The 16765-nt window shown below is 33.4% G+C and overlaps 6 protein-coding genes across 7 annotated transcripts; 4 read left to right on the top strand and 2 right to left on the bottom strand.

Annotated features, from left to right (window-relative positions):
• Positions 1 to 8: 8 nt before the first annotated feature.
• Positions 9 to 3736, top strand: LOC105195686 (katanin p60 ATPase-containing subunit A-like 1). Its single transcript, XM_011161202.3, has 10 exons — positions 9 to 784; positions 1132 to 1267; positions 1430 to 1574; positions 1679 to 1769; positions 1841 to 1962; positions 2036 to 2215; positions 2355 to 2497; positions 2558 to 2670; positions 2991 to 3117; positions 3189 to 3736. The coding sequence occupies exons 1-10, from the start codon at positions 520 to 522 to the stop codon at positions 3385 to 3387; spliced, it is 1521 nt and encodes a 506-aa protein (XP_011159504.1). The 5' UTR covers positions 9 to 519; the 3' UTR covers positions 3388 to 3736.
• Positions 3663 to 4828, bottom strand: LOC105195687 (RNA-binding motif protein, X-linked 2). Its single transcript, XM_011161203.3, has 4 exons — positions 4607 to 4828; positions 4241 to 4393; positions 4038 to 4167; positions 3663 to 3885 (listed from the first exon to the last, which is right to left on the bottom strand). The coding sequence occupies exons 1-4, from the start codon at positions 4618 to 4620 to the stop codon at positions 3763 to 3765; spliced, it is 420 nt and encodes a 139-aa protein (XP_011159505.1). The 5' UTR covers positions 4621 to 4828; the 3' UTR covers positions 3663 to 3762.
• Positions 4766 to 8146, top strand: LOC105195688 (rab5 GDP/GTP exchange factor). Of its 2 annotated transcripts, none has more exons than XM_011161204.3 (9): positions 4766 to 5027; positions 5432 to 5550; positions 5635 to 5892; positions 6010 to 6139; positions 6222 to 6319; positions 6405 to 6661; positions 6774 to 6905; positions 6991 to 7236; positions 7305 to 8146. In XM_011161204.3, the coding sequence occupies exons 1-9, from the start codon at positions 4849 to 4851 to the stop codon at positions 7746 to 7748; spliced, it is 1863 nt and encodes a 620-aa protein (XP_011159506.1). In that variant the 5' UTR covers positions 4766 to 4848; the 3' UTR covers positions 7749 to 8146. The 2 variants fall into 2 exon arrangements, with proteins under 2 accessions (XP_011159506.1, XP_039304099.1); XM_039448165.1 differs by having other exon boundaries at positions 7287 to 8133.
• LOC105195683 (geranylgeranyl transferase type-2 subunit alpha) lies at positions 8029 to 10788 on the bottom strand. Its single transcript, XM_011161198.3, has 7 exons — positions 10621 to 10788; positions 10324 to 10434; positions 10119 to 10237; positions 9687 to 9874; positions 9382 to 9579; positions 8699 to 9301; positions 8029 to 8596 (listed from the first exon to the last, which is right to left on the bottom strand). The coding sequence occupies exons 1-7, from the start codon at positions 10621 to 10623 to the stop codon at positions 8157 to 8159; spliced, it is 1662 nt and encodes a 553-aa protein (XP_011159500.1). The 5' UTR covers positions 10624 to 10788; the 3' UTR covers positions 8029 to 8156.
• A 140-nt stretch (positions 10789 to 10928) lies between these two features.
• LOC105195682 lies at positions 10929 to 13013 on the top strand. Its single transcript, XM_011161197.3, has 3 exons — positions 10929 to 11069; positions 11144 to 11337; positions 11450 to 13013. The coding sequence occupies exons 2-3, from the start codon at positions 11179 to 11181 to the stop codon at positions 12365 to 12367; spliced, it is 1077 nt and encodes a 358-aa protein (XP_011159499.2). The 5' UTR covers positions 10929 to 11069; positions 11144 to 11178; the 3' UTR covers positions 12368 to 13013.
• Positions 13014 to 14069: 1056 nt separating this feature from the next.
• On the top strand, positions 14070 to 15331 carry LOC105195680 (iron-sulfur cluster assembly 1 homolog, mitochondrial). Its single transcript, XM_011161196.3, has 3 exons — positions 14070 to 14222; positions 14575 to 14628; positions 14763 to 15331. The coding sequence occupies exons 1-3, from the start codon at positions 14106 to 14108 to the stop codon at positions 15015 to 15017; spliced, it is 426 nt and encodes a 141-aa protein (XP_011159498.2). The 5' UTR covers positions 14070 to 14105; the 3' UTR covers positions 15018 to 15331.
• The last annotated feature ends 1434 nt before the right edge of the window (positions 15332 to 16765 follow it).

Here is a 16765-nt window from a genome sequence, read left to right on the forward strand (position 1 = left end):
ATGACCCATTTACAATGAAGAATGAAGGACACGCATCGTATATTGCGTGTTCAAGAAACAGAAAGCTCTCAATCTCTCGAGGTTACATCCGATTTTGTCAACTTATGACAGTTTTTCCTGAGATTTTATGTGATTCCTTGTGATATTATAAAATACTCCTGTGATACAACGAAAATGCTAAACGAGTATAACGGAGGATTGCTAGAGAAGCTCGTAAATTCTGTAAAATCAAATATTTAACTTATTATTGTTGTTATCAATTTGCGTTTTGTCACCCAATTGCCTCCGAGATTAATTTATACGTAGCATAACCGTTCGATGAGGGCTAATCTTCAGTTATGTTGCTTGCCATATCGATTGCGGCGGAAAAAAATGCGCATTGAGGTGTCAAACAAATTTTCGCCATTACAAGAAGCTCGGTAGAGTTTAAGAGGAAGTGTGACATCGCGACCTGTCGCCGCGACATCCTCGTCGAGAACACAAGAAAATCGTTCTATCTTCAAAGAACGGAGCGGAATCATGGCTGTGTCAATAAACGAAATTTGCGAGAACACGAAGCTGGCGCGAGAAATGGCACTGATGGGCAACTACGACTCGTCCGGTGTCTACTACCAGGGAGTTGTGCAGCAGATACACAGGCTGCTTGCGACCATAGCGGATGCGACTCGCAAGGCAAAGTGGCAGGTGGTCCAGCACCAGATCGTCGAGGAATTCGAGAAGGTCAAGGCCACGTCCAATACGTTGCAACTCTTCAAAGTGGACACCCATGGCGAGAGGCTGCTTGGTAGCATGATCTGAAATAGATTCTATATAACTGCCTGCCCAGCAGATAGTATTATGTCCAAAATTAGGATACGAGACATCCAAGTGTTTCTATCAATTAGATTAACTTTACTCTTTGTTTTTCTAGTTCTAAGAATTAGAAGAAGATTAAAAATAAGTTAGAGCAAGATTACAGTTATATAATCTAAATTGGTAGAAATAAGTATTAAAGATGTCATTTAGATGTTTTTTTATATATTATAAGCCAGCTTAAAGACATTTTTAGAGAAATTGAAATGTTTAGAGACTTCTAATTTTGGACATGCTGTCTATCTGGAATAAGCTGATCTAACAGTTTATGACTTTCAGGAACTTCCTGCCTGTCATTTGAGGAACCGACACGAGATCCTGCTCTTTGGTCTTACAACAATTCAGATTCCTCCTGGAATCATACACCAGCCAGGGATCCCGATGTGTGGCCTCCCTTAACTCCAGCAGAACAGAAGTATATTAATATAAACTCATTATTTTAATTTATTAATTTTCTACATGACTTTAAACTTTTTTCTCCTAAAAATATTTTTAATTTATTTTCTTTTTTAATACTGTTACATGTTATTCTTATGTACTAATTATAGGATAGTATCTACAGTGATATCTCTTTCAGAAATTCAAGACAGCAGAAAATTCAACAGAAACAGCAAAATCGAACAAATATTAGAAAATCTGTTGCCACAGCTAAAAAACCAGATAGTAAGGTTACTGGTAAAAAGGATGATAAGAAAACTGCAAAGAAAGATGATGCAAGCAAGGTTACTTATTGTATTTCAGTTTACTGATTACATTTCAAGTTTGTGATATATTAGGAACATTAATATAGATTGCATAGTGTTACATAGTTGATAATGTATTACAGGATAAGTCAGAGACGGAAAAAGAGGATGTTGAACTAGAAGAACGTAAATTTGAGCCTTCTTCTACTGATAGAGATCTTGTAGAAATATTAGGTAATGCTTTTATTATTCATATTATTCACAAACCTATGAAAATATAAAAACCATTATTTATGCTGATGTAGAAAGAGACATTGTTCAAAAGAATCCAAATATCCACTGGGACGATATAGCTGATTTGCATGAAGCAAAGCGATTGCTGGAAGAAGCAGTTGTGCTTCCAATGTGGATGCCAGATTTTTTCAAGGTATATATGTACTTTTTTTAATCTTAATCATATAATAAAATTTCGATGTATTAACATATGTATATTTTTTTAGGGAATTAGGCGACCTTGGAAGGGAGTACTAATGGTTGGGCCACCAGGCACGGGCAAGACTATGCTCGCAAAGGCTGTTGCAACAGAGTGTGGCACAACGTTTTTCAATGTCTCGTCTTCTACATTGACGTCAAAATATAGAGGCGAATCGGAGAAACTCGTTCGATTGTTATTTGAGATGGTAATTATTATCATCTACATATTACTAATTATTATGATCTACGTATCTAAAATAATCTGCATTAATTACAAAAATAATCTTGGAAAAAATGTGTAACGTCTATTCTCGGTATCAATTATATTTTATTATTTGGACTTAGGCCAGATTTTATGCGCCCAGTACGATTTTTATCGACGAAATTGATTCTCTGTGCTCTAGAAGAGGATCTGAATCTGAACACGAAGCTTCACGCCGTGTAAAATCTGAACTTCTTGTTCAAATGGATGGAATAAGCTCTAATAGGTAAGTTTCTGTAATACTTTTACTTTACAAATAGATACTGAATTTCTTTCTTTTATGTAGTGAAGACCCAGGTAAAGTAGTGATGGTACTAGCAGCAACAAATTTTCCATGGGATATTGACGAGGCTCTTAGAAGACGCTTAGAAAAACGTATCTACATTCCACTGCCCAATCGTAAGTTTCTTAAATTTTTCTTTACAATTGTAACCAATTGAAATTTTGTTTCCGAATGTGCTGGTGTTTCCTTTCCTGAGCTCTTTCTCCAACCTTTTCTCCTGACAAATCTCTGAATATGATTCCCTAGTTCCTATCCGAGTCTTACCAATCTCCTTCAGGCTTTATCTAGTCATATACTTTTTCTGAATATCATTCAATGTGCATGCTTCTTAAACTTTTCCGCTTGCTTTGAGCGCCAAGCAATTTATATATATGTGTTTGTGTGTGTGTGTGTGTGAGTGTAAATAAGTTTGATAAAATATATATTTTGTTCATAGACGAAGGCAGAGAGGCATTATTACGGATAAACCTTCGTGAAGTTAAAGTAGATTCATCTGTAAATTTAACAGATATTGCAAGAAAACTCGAGGGTTATTCTGGTGCAGATATTACGAATGTTTGCAGGTAAGTAGAATCGATAGAGTCTGTTATAACAGCTTATATCAATCTTTCAACTTATTTTCTGTTTATTGCAGGGATGCTTCCATGATGCTAATGCGTAAGAAAATAGCAGGTCTAAGGCCCGATCAGATTAGGCAATTGCCTAAGGAAGAATTGGATTTGCCTGTATCCGCCGCAGATTTCGACGAAGCTGTTGAGAGATGTAACAAGAGCGTTTCCCAAGAGGATTTGGAAAAATATGAAAAATGGATGAGCGAATTTGGTTCTTCTTGATATCATTCCCTCAAGAAATTATAACTTAGTGCATCAGCAAGCGATGTCAATCTTGATTACAGTTAATGTTATTAATATGTTTAACATATTCACAAAAACCAGGGAGCTTCTTAATCCTTTGCGACTCTTAAATGACTAGTTCTCTGCACTTGAGAAAAATCAAATTGGAAAATAAGACTGTACGATAGGAACATAATGAGATAAAAGTTGAGTAATATTTCTAATCTCAACTGTAACACTAAAGACTTAACTGACAGTAACAAAGTAGTCGTATATATAAATAACTCGATAATATATTCCATTAAGTCTAAATGTAAATCTATTCGTAATAATACAATTATTAAAACAATGCTTAAAATTATTGTTATTACATCTTCAGCTTTTTTTGGGGGCACAACCTTCTTTTCGTAAATTCCTCGTTTCCTCGTCTATATTTTTCGAATTTTTTGGTGCTTTGTAATTGGTAACGTGGTCCACTCGTATTACTCTACCTAGTAACTGTAAAAAAAATAAATTATCGATATAAATAATATTTCAAGTTATAATTTATTGAGAGATAAAAAATAAAATAATTTTGTCATATAAAAATAAAGCAAGTAATATTACTATGTTACAAAATAATGATCGTATCACTATTACATTAAAATTACCTTTATGCCATTGAAATTGTCGACTGCTAATATAGTACTCCTCTGATCTTCATAACATAAGAAACCGTAGCCCTTCTGCTTTCCAGTATCTTTATCTCTGATCAAGTTTATATTAACTATTTCTCCATATCTATAAGGATATTATATTTAATATAAAAATTCAATTGATAGTAAAATTACAATTTGTCCACAGATAAACTCACTGAGAGAAAATAGCGACGACGTCACCCTCTGTTAAATTGTATGGTAGGCCTCCGATAAATATCCAAGCGCTGTCTTTGTACTGGTCGTGCCAAGACGTTTTATTTTTACTATGTAATTCTTGTTCATTCAGTTTTTTGATATTTTTTACATTGCTGAAAGTATAGATCATTCATCTTTTACTTCTTAAAACAGAAAGTTTTAAGTTAAGTTGAACAATTAAAATATAATACAGGAAATATATTTGACTGATGTTATTAATGAAAATCACTACTTAAATTATTAGATTGACTAATTATATATATTTTCTTTTACTTCCTCTTACACTTTTCTTAACCAATACATAAATTGTGATTGGAAATACGTACGTCAAAGGATTCATTGTGATCGAAAAATATCACTAAGAGATGTACACAATAAATTTCAACTACACTTTAATGACGAACGTAATTTATACTGGTTTTACACGAGCCCACATATACGTTAACCCATAATATACGTTCTGTGCGTAAACCCACAGACGGTTTAGTTTAGGTTAGGTTAGGTTAGGCGGGGTCGCGGCTCTTCGTCGTCAACTTCGAGGAACGTTGACACCTCTCCGTCGATCACTATGTACTCGACGAAGACACCGACTCTGCGGATCGACGAAGCCGATCTCAAGTGCAGGAATGGCTGTGGGTTCTACGGCAACGCGGAATGGGAAGGCTACTGCAGCAAATGCCATCGGGAACATCTGCAGAAACGACGGGCTCAAGCGGAGCGTGTGTCCCACACGCAGACCTCGGATACGTGAGTTTTCTATACACTCATGTCTTTAATATTGAACAAAATGCATATTTTAAATTTATAAGGATTTTGAAAGAAATGTTTTTAATTTCTCCAGATTCTACCAGTTTTCTTCAGAAATTGTAGAAATGAGAGATTTTAGAAATCTTATTTTAGAAATCTTATTTTAGAATTCACACATATATAACGCATTCTAGGAAAAATGTTGACTTTTTTAGCATTTTTGAAAGGTATTCTAGTTTATGTAAAGAGTCTAAGAAATTTTTTATTAAGTTATAATATTATACAAAAATTTTAGAAAATTATACATTAAAGAACTCTAAGAAAAATTTTTATCACAAGAATGTGATTCTTTCCATACTAATTGTATCCTTTGTATCTCTTAAGAAGTTTTGCTGTTTTTACAGAGACAATGTCAACCAGTCAACAAGTATTGGCAGCCATAAGAGCTATGAGGAGAAGAAAGTACAACAGGAGAAAAAGTACAAATTGTTGAACATTTCATTCAGGAAACCTGTTGCTAAAGGTAAATTGCACTATGTTTTATACTGCATCTTGTAAATAGTTATATATTAAAGATATACAATATATCTGTTTATGTGTCTTCAAGTTCAAGGATATCAGGAAATGTGTCATGAGTTGCTGAAGGACAATCCGGATCTTGAAAAGGTTAAGGCAGAAAATCGAGAGTTGTTGTTATACATAGCTAAGACGCCAGTAGAGAAGGATGTGAGAAAATGCATACATTCATTCGTGGTTGACATACTCCAAAACAAAGATGTTAAGAGGATAGAGGAACTATCAGAGATAACGCAAAACTTTTATCATGTGTTTGGAAAGCGCCTAGAGAACAGCACTAAATATGCAGGTTTTGATCTATATATATATATATATATATATATATATATATATATATATATATATATATTTACACTTTTATTTATCTTTAAAAAGAATTTGGTTTTTATCCATTGCACTCTTACAGATATATCATCAGATATTAAAGAGAAGTTATTAGACTATGTGGAGAGGTATGCAATGACTTTATTGTACAGAATTCTCTTTTGTCCTCCATTCACGACAGATGAAGAGAAAGATTTGGCAATACAGAAAAGGTTTATGTCACAAACTTTGGACAACTTAAATTATCTGTATTTATAATAGAAAGTATCTTTAGTAATCTCTTCTTTTTTTCAGGATACGGCAGTTAAATTGGGTTAGTGGCAAGAATTTGGAATGTAGGATTCACGAGACAAGCTCGGATGTTAGAGAACTCGTTTATACATCTATCACTGGTTTGTTACACTACCGATAAAATCGCATAATGATTGATGATTAACAATTTTGTAGCACTGATGTAGAACACAAATTTCTTTTTAGATCTTTTAAATATGGATTCTGCTAAAGCGCCCCAAGAGAAACTGGCGTGCGTTATTCATTGTTGTAGAAATATATTCTTATTGCTGCAACAGTCGGTCGACGGACCAGCGTCCGCCGACGAATTTCTTCCTGCGCTTATATTTATCGTCTTAAAGGCTAATCCAGCACGTCTCAAAAGCAATATAAATTTTATCACGAGGTTTTGCAACGCCAGCAGATTAATGACTGGAGAAGGAGGATATTACTTCACAAATTTGGTACAGTTTACTAAATACACATTGGATCTTTTGCGAATTTTTTTTGAGTTATCTCTGGAGAGGAACACAAAAGACTGCTACTATTACTTTTAATTAATAATTAATGTTGTAGTGTTGCGCGGTGTCGTTCATCGAAAACTTAACTGCGGAATCCCTGAATATGGCTGAGAAGGATTTTAATGCATACATGTCAGGAGAATGCGTTCCAGCTAATACATGGGAATCTGCTCTTATGATATGCGAAGTAATATTTGTGATATATATCTTTGCATTAAAGATGGTTTATTCACTGATATAGTTCACATATTTATGATGTTTATTTGTTGCAGAGTTTACACTTTATGTGCGAAGACATAACTTTATTGGATGACTTGCAAGCAAAAAATACCGACATTATAAAGCAAACGGAAGAACTGAAGAACAAAATGATGGATTTCAAAGAGAAGATTAGAGAGGATGTGAGTAAAGTGATTGAGAGGACGCCGCTGCTAATATCTCACAGTCAAAGAGTGCCTACGAATTTAGATAGTGACGACATTGAGAGTTATCAGTTACCACCGCCGATTATCCCACAGGTGAGAATAATTAGATATAATTTTTATCTTTCAATTGCTTTTCATGAAAGGTTTTAAATTTCCTACAGATATATCCGCATTCCATCGATAACATGAATGGCGGCGTGATGACGGATTTGTCGGGTGATTTAATGAGGACGTCATTGGTGGAAGATTCCGTAACACCGTCTCCAACGTTTGACTTCCCATCTTTCATCGGCGACGATAGTTTGGATGCCAGCAAATGCGAGGACGAGACTAGTCTTATTAGCTTAGATACTCAATCTGATCTTGCGTCTGGCGATACCCAGCTCTTTAATAAGAAACATATGACAGATAGCTTGTTAGACGAGTGTCCCACACCCGAGGCGAATCTACCGCCCGTTTTGAAACCTATTAGCTCGGAAGATTATCACGGCTTCACGATTCAAGGATCGAATATACCAACAATCCCATGCAGCACAGGCGATTCATCCTTAACTCCAGCAGACTTAGATTCGGATAATTATTCCGCTTACTACCAAAACATGTAGTATTAGCGCAAAATGTGATTCGAGGATTATTTATGCGGAAAGCATTTTTTATAATCTTCGATTGCATTAGCGATTCAGTAAAAAGGAACTTTCAATGATAGTCTTCTATTGTAATTTTATTAATTTGTTTTTATATTTGTAGAGAGTTTATTGTAAACATGTAAAACAAAATAAGAAAAAAAAGTAACGTCCTAGTGATGTGTGGGAGCTTCTTCTGTCTAGATTGATGAAACCCGCAAAATAATGTTATAATTAAGTTGCTGTGATAAAATCATTCTCATTTGTATCTGAATTTGATTTAATATTCTTGTGATAAAAATAGTAGGAACAGCGGACGATAGATTGCTTAGAAAATTACAATTATTAAATATGTTTTAATATATTATCTATTAAGTGTATTTCCTGATGTTATTTTAAACATACGTCCACGTGAGGATTTGTGTTCTGAATTTCAGCTATATCAATCTCCGTACATACTGGATTATTTCGTAAATCTAGTCTTTTCAAATTCTTGTGCCGTTTTATTAAGTTGATTATCTCCTTTGTGCTTGCTAATTTGTTATTTCGTAAGGACAGAACTTCGAGATTGCATAGAGTAGGAAAACGTTTCAATGACGTTAAATCATTGCTGGACAGCGACAATTTAGCGCATCGTAATGTGGACAGCTGATGCAGGGAATTTTCCAATTGATTCGCACCGAGATTCACTTCCTCGAAGAAGCTGAAGTAGTGATTATTGTGCAATTTTGTTAAGTCTAATCCCGACAAGTCAATCTTTGACTGTATTTCTAAATTGCTTTCTTTTTTCCATACTTCGAGTAGTTTATATTCCACTAAGAGTTTACTTCCTAAAATCACAAAGATAACATGTATAATAAGTAAATAAAACGTCAATTTATAGCATCAAAATCAAGAGAAATGTAATTATAAATGTAAAAGATATTACTTACGTAAATCCTTATAATAATTTTTGCGAAGACTGTCGACTTTTGATAGCGCCGATAGATTATTTAATATGTCGGTATAAAACTTTTTAAAATCGATTTTTTTCATCAGTAATACACCAGTTAATAAGGCCCACTTGTTATTTGGTTCCATTTCAGAAAGCTGGTTGTAGCTCTTCAATTGTTCATTTAATTGTTCATCATTGCTATTCTGTTTGTGCAAACTTGAGTCATCTTTATAGATCCATGCATATTCTAACTCCGAATACGAAAGTTGATATACTGTTTCTTGCAGTTTCACAGAAACCTCTTTGGCATGCTCCAGATCTTTCAGTGAACTGGCAAACTCTGCGATTCGTAGCTTGGCAAACTTTTCGTCCGGATATAATTGCCATTTCGCGTCGACAGTTTCGCCATTTACAAATAACGAGAGTGAAATTGGTTTGATCTGTATGTTGTTGTCAATAACGATAATAGCTGTATCTTTCTTAATTTGAGCACGCCACAACCTGCAGGTTGTCATGCACTTGTCTAAAAGCCATCTTTGATAGAACCATGCACTAGTGTCATTGGGGTCGGTAAATGTTGCATTCATGACTAAATCGAGCTCTGGAAAATTATTTTATTCATTATTTCAGAAGATATAAAATATAAAGTACTCTGTGTAGAACACATTACAAAAAACTTACCTTCTCTGTATCTATCGTCTACAATCGGTATTTCTTCGGACGTAGTGCCAAACATTTTGGTCAATATTCGACTTCTGTAGTGCCAAGATGAATAATTTGAAAAGTTACTCAATATTTTTGTAGTGGAGAACTCAAATTCTTCCTCACTAGAGATCCCAGCTTTCTGCACAACAAACTCTCTGTAATCCCAGCAGTGAACTACAGTAAAAAGAAACATATCTTCAATTATACTTATTTGTTGGAAGTATGGTATTTCCATTGTAGTGTGCATTGAGCACATACAACGATGAATATGACATACTAACAATTTCTCTCATCTATATTTAGGCATTTTGCACACAGGAACAATTCCTTCTTCCAATCTGGTTCAGGCATCCGCTCCATCACCCAACACCTATGATGCCACACGCTGTACGACTTAGGATTCTCTCTGAGGCATTGCTCAGTCAGGTTCAGCTCATTCTCAAGTAACTGCTTGTAATCTTCCTCACTCCTATATTTTCGTCATTAAATTAATGTCGTTTGTTGCATTATTTGGATATCCCATCAATGCATAACATGACCAGATATTTTCTAATGCAAAATGGATAGATTTTATTGTTATTTAAACATATTGGGTTTGGCAAAATAAAGTATTTTTTAAACAGGACTCTTTTTGCGAAAGTCGAGACATTCAACACGCTTGATGGGATAGCAGGATAATCAAATAGAAAGTGGGACATTTGGTCAGTTATTACCATTCGTTATTCTCGAAAACCTCGCGACGAATGTTCCATAGTGTATAAATGTCCGAGTTGTTCATCAGCATACGCCTGATGCATGTCAACAGTTCATCGTCCCATATCTTGTCTTTCCGCTGAAACATAAATGATGTAAGGACCATATATGAAAATCGCAATGTAACAGGTGCTAAGTTGTATACATGACGAAGCAAGGTAAAACCTTTTGGAACACTATAGCGATGTCAGCCTTATATTCGGCAACCTTGGCCGCCCTTTCCCTCTTCCTTATTTCCTCCTGCTCCGCTGTCGTACGCACCTTCACTCGGCCGTGCTAAAAAAAACCACATTTACATTTCAGACGTGTGCTTATCAAGTAATGAGGTATCAATAACAATTGTATATTTGCAATCGTAAGGTAGCGCCTGCTCAAATTCATTTAAACAATATTGTGGCAGTGTACAATATTAAGTATATATCAAGTAACAAATAATATAAGTAGAAAAAAATTGTTCTTTACCATCGTAATAATTCTTTTAACACCCGTGAATCACGAACACTTGGCAAATTTGCTGGAATGACGAATCGGTATTAACGATTGCATCAATGTTGCCACGTTAGAGGATTTTCCCACGATTTAGTTATCACGGGAGATTTTTCAGTAGAATAAAAAGTTCAAGAGAGAATTTTCAAGAAAAATGTAAAGATGTAATGTTTTAAGAACTGTATTAAATTTTATTTACAAATAGATAATCTGATAAAATTAATAAAGAAAAGAGTATTCTCGTGGTTGTAGCACGGAAAAGAACCGCAAAATCGTAGATATTACTTAGAGAGTTCACAGACATTGGCTACGTAGTTCAATGTCCGCATTTTATTGACGTGCAGAAGCGCTCCAAAATAAAGTCGCAGCTGAATCGCGGTTGTGGCGTCGTGGCTGCTTTCCGCTGTTCTCAAACTTTTCCCTGGGTATTATATTATTGTTGTAAATAGATAGTGTCGTATAATCCATTTGATGTTACATTGTTTCTCTTTGTTTACAGGTGTTTAAATATTAATATAAATAATAAAAGAAGACATGCGGGTGTGCGAAGTTTTTGGCTGCACCTCTCGGGAAGGTCAAGGGTTACGATTGTTTTGTTTTCCTAAGAATCAAGAGCAACGTTTAATCTGGTTGTCCTGGATTAGAGTCAACCGACCTGAATGGACCCCTAAAACAAACAGTCGCATATGCGAGGTAATCATCTGATTATCTTGATATCAAGTGATGACATTCCACTGACAATGAGATATGTTCTTACTTTGCTAGTGATGTAACATTTTTATTATTTTTTTATATTTATTTGCAGTTGCACTTTGCTGCAAATTGTTATGAGACGCGGGAGGATGGCAGCAAAGTATTGAAAAGGACAGCTACACCGAGTTTTCAAGAAAAGTTTGTACAAAACCTTGAAAATCTAGAGCGTTCAAAGTCCATACCAAAAAGATTTAAAATTCCTCGAAGTAGGGTAGTTTCTTTGTCAGGCGCAAAAGGCTCTTCAAAAGTGAAGAAATCAGTTGTTTTATGGGATCATTCGTATTGCTCGATATTTGATTCATCACAGATATTGCTGTCTCCAGTGTCTCCAATTACGAATTCTGCAGTAAAAGAAGTTACTAAAGGTTCAGCTGTATGGTTTGCAGATTTGGATTCACAGTCCAGATCAATTAACATTTCTTCTAGTCATTCTAATTTTTTTAATGTGTCTATGCCAACAAAAGCTGCTCAGTCACTCTCATCCAGTCCAGTTAAAGATCCTCTGTCTTTTGATGAAGTAATTGACGAAGAAAAAGTAATAATACCATCTAGAGTAACAGAAAATGTCAGCACTCAAACAACTATTGATATATGCAATAATGCTTCTGGTCGTTCTGATAAATATGTAGCAATCACTGCGGCATTAAAGCAAGAGATAGCTGAGCAACAGAGGATAATTAAAACCTTTGAAAAAAAAATGATACCACGTAAACTAACAAAAAATATCAGCACTCAAACAACTATTGATATATGTAATAACGTTTCTGTGCCTACTGATAAGTCTGCAACAATCATTGTGGCATTAAGGAAAGAAGTAGCAGAACAACAGAGGATAAATAAAAAACTTGAAGAGGATTGCAATAGGATCAAAAAAAGCAGTGAGAAAGTTTATAAAATGTATTTTGATACTAAACGCAAATATTTGGCTTACAAAAGAAAAATGGAACGCCTGAAGAAAAAAGAAAAATAAGAGGTATGCTATTCTTTGCAAGAACCTGGTAAAAAATTTTTTATATAAACAGGGTAACATAAGGCAATTGTCCTAATTACTGTCAGTGTCCTAATTACGGCCGCTTTTGTCAATTGTAGTGTTAGAATAAAAAGTATAAGAGCGTTATATATTAAAAATATTTCAATGTTAGACTAAGAGTATTATAAACATAGATTAATGCATATCTGTAAATATAAAGGCAATATATATGGCAGTAATTGGGGAGAAGGGACAGTGTGCAGGATTTTAATCAGCAGGATTGGTAGTAATAAATTCATATCTTATATTTTTATTTCTTCCATTATATATAAATAATCAATTTTTAAGTTTATTGTTTTTATTTTGTGTATATAAACATTTTTATTTGATCAAAAGAATTATATATTTAAAATACTAAAGCATATCACCTACCACTAAGTGTAAAATGGCAGTAATTGAAATAGTTATTCTATACACATATTTTATGTAATGTATACAATTTTATATAAAAAATTTTTTTCCGGGAAACTAAATCTATAGCAAATACAAGCTTCAAGTACAAAATCAAATAAAGGATTAAATTAGAGTTTAGCTATTATAAAAGATAATTTTTTTTTTTAAGTGATATTAAAGAAATTAAAAAATATATTGATTTTATTTATTATTTTAGTTTTGAAGATTTTTGTATAATTTATACAATACATCCATTCTAAGAGAGAAATTATCTTTTATGTTAACTGTTATTTAAAAATTTATCATATTAATAATAAGAAATAAATATTGAGCAAAACTTGTTAATATTATGTATTGTTGGAAATAAATAACTGGATTTTATTTTTAAATCACACAGGTTTTTTCCTCCCGTACTCTAGCATTTTCGTTCTGTTAGAAACGGTTCTACAAGTTTTATAAATAACCCCTTTATAGAACGCATCTTACTTTCCATTGGTTCAATTCAGAAAGTATCGTCTTCGGTTTAAGTTTACAAAAGTTTGTTTGGTATTACAAGGAGTTTAAGAATTAGATTAATCTATTGAATTTTTTGATTGTATAGTTTTCTAAATAATGTCTAAGAAAGTAATAAGCTTTATGAAAAGGAGAGTTTTAAGTAATTTATCACAAAAAAATATAATATGTAAAAATGAATTAAAAAATGTAACAATGTTTAAAAATTATAAGAAAGAATGAAGTTTAAACAACATTTTGCAATTAAAAGTGAAGATTTACGATATCATTTTTGTATGAAAAGTATAAAATGTTTATGTATTATATAATTCTCTTTAAATATAACGTTAAACTAGTAAAATTGTGGCAATGTCATTTGTTGCTACATTTAAATCATTATTGCAAACAATTTTTTTTCAATTTTTTCCATATCAATATTTATCAATATTATAAATAAAAATATATTTTTAAATAACAAATTAGTGTTTCCATTTTTTTAATTTTGTTAATTATTTTGAAAATAACAATGTTAAATAAAAATTTGCCAAGAAACGTCCCTCTTTTTATTCTTTAGAAAAAAAAGATAGAAGCAGAAGTGCAGAGCTGTGTTCAGAAACATCGCTCGGATGCATTCAGATTATTTTATCCTTGTTTAACATTCGGTAAACAACAAGAATAAAATGATATCTCTGATGTTTTGGAACGCAGCTGATAAAAATTGCGCGATTTCCAATATAATGTGACCTTTAACTCGCACGTGACAGTTGTGACATCACGTGATATTGATCAGCTGATGACGAGCCCGCGTCTTTGCTCATCATTTAAGATGGCGTCCACCACGGTGGCGGCCGCCACGATACGAGCTGTGAAAGGCAGGAAAATTCTTTCAACTCGTGCCGCGCTTACTCTGGTTAGCATATTATCAATTAGTCTAGAATTACCGCATTTTTTTCTTTGTTACGAGAGCAATTGCTCGTTCGATTTATCCCGTATTCGCATTGTAACGCATTCGCGCGTATGAAACAAAGACGAATAAATTCGGAAAAAATTAATGCAAAATGAATGTTTACGAATTTGTTCGGCGATCACCGTTACATTTAATTGCAATTTGATTTTGCGACGCATTTAATTCTTTCTTATTGCGCAGTTGTGCCTCACTATTTCGCAACATTGCGACATGCCAATGAATTATAACCTTAACACTTCCAAAAATACATTTTCATGTAAATACTGATGATGTGTGGAAACGTTTTACATTTTAGACACCCAATGCTGTTAAGAAGATTAAGGAGATTTTGAAAGACAAGAGCGAATATGTAAGTATATATATAATATCTGAATTACGTAATTACAAATTGAAAAACAACTTTTAAAAATTATGGATGCATAGGATTTATGTGAATTTTTGAAGCAAAAATATTAGAATTTAACGCGTATGTTCGATTTACAGATTGGTCTTAAAGTTGGAGTACGGCAAAGGGGATGCAATGGATTGAGCTATACTTTGGACTATGCAAAAGAGAAATCCAAGCTTGATGAAGAGGTGATTCAGGACGGTGTTCGTATATTCATCGATCGGAAGGCGCAACTGTCCCTACTTGGAACAGAAATGGATTATACCGAGAACAAGTTAAGCTCCGAATTCATATTCAATAATCCAAATATTAAAGGGACATGTGGATGTGGAGAAAGTTTTTCAGTGTAGTTAAAATTTACATAATGCATATTATACTATAGTATATGTGTAATATGTAATTAATCTTTAGTTAGTTAAATTTAGGATCTTTAAAGTATCTTGTGATATTTGATAGCATATTTCTGTCTTTTCTCACGGACAAAGGACTAAGTCTGATGTAAAATGAATTATGTAACAATCGTCACGATTTAATTTGCCATTCTGCGAGTTTTGTATATATCTTACCATACATTATTATATGTATATCTCATTACATTATTATATATTTCTTGTTTATGACGTGTTTATTATAGGATGATTAAAGTGACTTGATTTATCCTTTATGATTTCATTATTCATTTTCTTTTTTAAATAACATTGAATGTGTTACATAATTTTAAAAATACTATATATATATATATACATATATGTATGTATATATATAACATTTTTAGGTGAAAGAAATGTTTATCCTACTTATAAGAAATTTTGTGTTTGCATAGCTTTTCAATTTATTTTAAATCATTTCTTATAGTCAACTAAATGCACATGTTAAAAATGCGTTTGACATAAAAAGAGAAAAATTATAAATTTTGATATAAAAAGAAAATATTAAGTAATAGTATGAAAGATACAGAAAAGTACATTTTCTGTTCCTCGTATTTTGCTTAATTAGGTCTTAAAATAAAATTAATACAATGAAAATTACAGTTAATTCTTAGTTCCACTTACAGAACGAAGACTTTTTTTTTAATAATACGATACTGCGTCGTAAAATTATTACAAATATGTGAGAAGCTGATATTTCTCGAAATATTAAAATTTGTCTCTCTCATCATCTTTTGATTTCTTCCAGGATGCGATTCTCTGACTTTTTGCGCAAGCCATTTTATGCGTCACCAATATAATTTAAATCCTCAACTCCTTTTGATATAATGCTCTTGATTTTTAGTATCTCATCACTGAAAAATATTTTAAAATGTGACCATTCATTTTTTTCTCTTAAATTTTCAAACAACATTTCTTGATAATTAATTTTTTATGTTGCTTAAAAAATTCTAAATAATAAATAAAATTCAAAAAGAATACTTTTCTTTGAATTCCCAAATTTTGAAATAAATTTGTAATGAAAGGAATTCTTTTTGAGTTTATTTTTAACAGATTATACCAATTCATAAAAAATTTGAAAAGGCCTTCCTGAGATCGTTACGACTACCTGTGCTATAATTGGAACGTTTCCGTTGGTATGTGCGTGCAATAATTTCAAAGATCCATCACTTTGGAAACACGAATGCATTGTGTCTTAAAAGGGTACGGGGTACGAGCAATTTTTAATACCTATTTCTTAAAAGCGCGATGTGCTAATCCTCGACGGAACGCGCCAGGGTGGTGAGTGATGCATGGCCAATTGTTAATTGACGCGTTAACCGAATTCCATGCAAGGAAATTCTGACGATGGCACAAGGCGGATCCGGCGTCCGCCTACGTGTACATATTTAGATTCGGTTTTATACCTTTTTTCTTCTTTCTCTTTCTTTTTTCTTTTACAACGCCAACTCATTCCGGGTGTGGGAACACCCAAATCATCCAGCCGTGGCCGTGAAGCCCGTCGCCGTCGTTCCCCCGTCTTTTTCGGGTCCCTAACACGTGGCATTTACGACGATACAACTTGCGAAATCGTGATTTTCACGACGATAATGTTATTATCGTGATCGGCATATATCTTGTCGACTTACTTTGGCCCTTGCGAGTTCAAAAATCTCTCGATGGACGCGCCG

Source organism: Solenopsis invicta, chromosome 4 (assembly GCF_016802725.1).
Source record: "Solenopsis invicta isolate M01_SB chromosome 4, UNIL_Sinv_3.0, whole genome shotgun sequence".
Taxonomy (NCBI): Eukaryota; Metazoa; Arthropoda; class Insecta; order Hymenoptera; family Formicidae; genus Solenopsis; species Solenopsis invicta.

Coding starts and splice junctions, on each gene's coding strand:
- LOC105195686 (XM_011161202.3), top strand. CDS start 520: ATGGCTGTGTCAATAAACGAAATTTGCGAGAACACGAAGCTGGCGCGA. Junction 1,770..1,840: donor AGATCTTGTAGAAATATTAG/GTAATGCTTTTA, acceptor ATGCTGATGTAG/AAAGAGACATTGTTCAAAAG. Junction 2,671..2,990: donor CTACATTCCACTGCCCAATC/GTAAGTTTCTTA, acceptor TTTTGTTCATAG/ACGAAGGCAGAGAGGCATTA.
- LOC105195687 (XM_011161203.3), bottom strand. Junction 4,168..4,240: donor GTCGTCGCTATTTTCTCTCA/GTGAGTTTATCT, acceptor ATATCCTTATAG/ATATGGAGAAATAGTTAATA. Junction 3,886..4,037: donor ACAATTTCAATGGCATAAAG/GTAATTTTAATG, acceptor TTTTTTTTACAG/TTACTAGGTAGAGTAATACG.
- LOC105195688 (XM_039448165.1), top strand. CDS start 4,849: ATGTACTCGACGAAGACACCGACTCTGCGGATCGACGAAGCCGATCTC. Junction 6,662..6,773: donor GATATTACTTCACAAATTTG/GTACAGTTTACT, acceptor TTAATGTTGTAG/TGTTGCGCGGTGTCGTTCAT. Junction 7,237..7,286: donor CACCGCCGATTATCCCACAG/GTGAGAATAATT, acceptor TTTTCATGAAAG/GTTTTAAATTTCCTACAGAT.
- LOC105195683 (XM_011161198.3), bottom strand. Junction 10,238..10,323: donor TCGCTATAGTGTTCCAAAAG/GTTTTACCTTGC, acceptor TTTATGTTTCAG/CGGAAAGACAAGATATGGGA. Junction 8,597..8,698: donor AAATTATTATAAGGATTTAC/GTAAGTAATATC, acceptor TTGTGATTTTAG/GAAGTAAACTCTTAGTGGAA.
- LOC105195682 (XM_011161197.3), top strand. CDS start 11,179: ATGCGGGTGTGCGAAGTTTTTGGCTGCACCTCTCGGGAAGGTCAAGGG. Junction 11,338..11,449: donor CAAACAGTCGCATATGCGAG/GTAATCATCTGA, acceptor ATTTATTTGCAG/TTGCACTTTGCTGCAAATTG.
- LOC105195680 (XM_011161196.3), top strand. CDS start 14,106: ATGACGAGCCCGCGTCTTTGCTCATCATTTAAGATGGCGTCCACCACG. Junction 14,223..14,574: donor CTCGTGCCGCGCTTACTCTG/GTTAGCATATTA, acceptor TTTACATTTTAG/ACACCCAATGCTGTTAAGAA. Junction 14,629..14,762: donor TGAAAGACAAGAGCGAATAT/GTAAGTATATAT, acceptor TTCGATTTACAG/ATTGGTCTTAAAGTTGGAGT.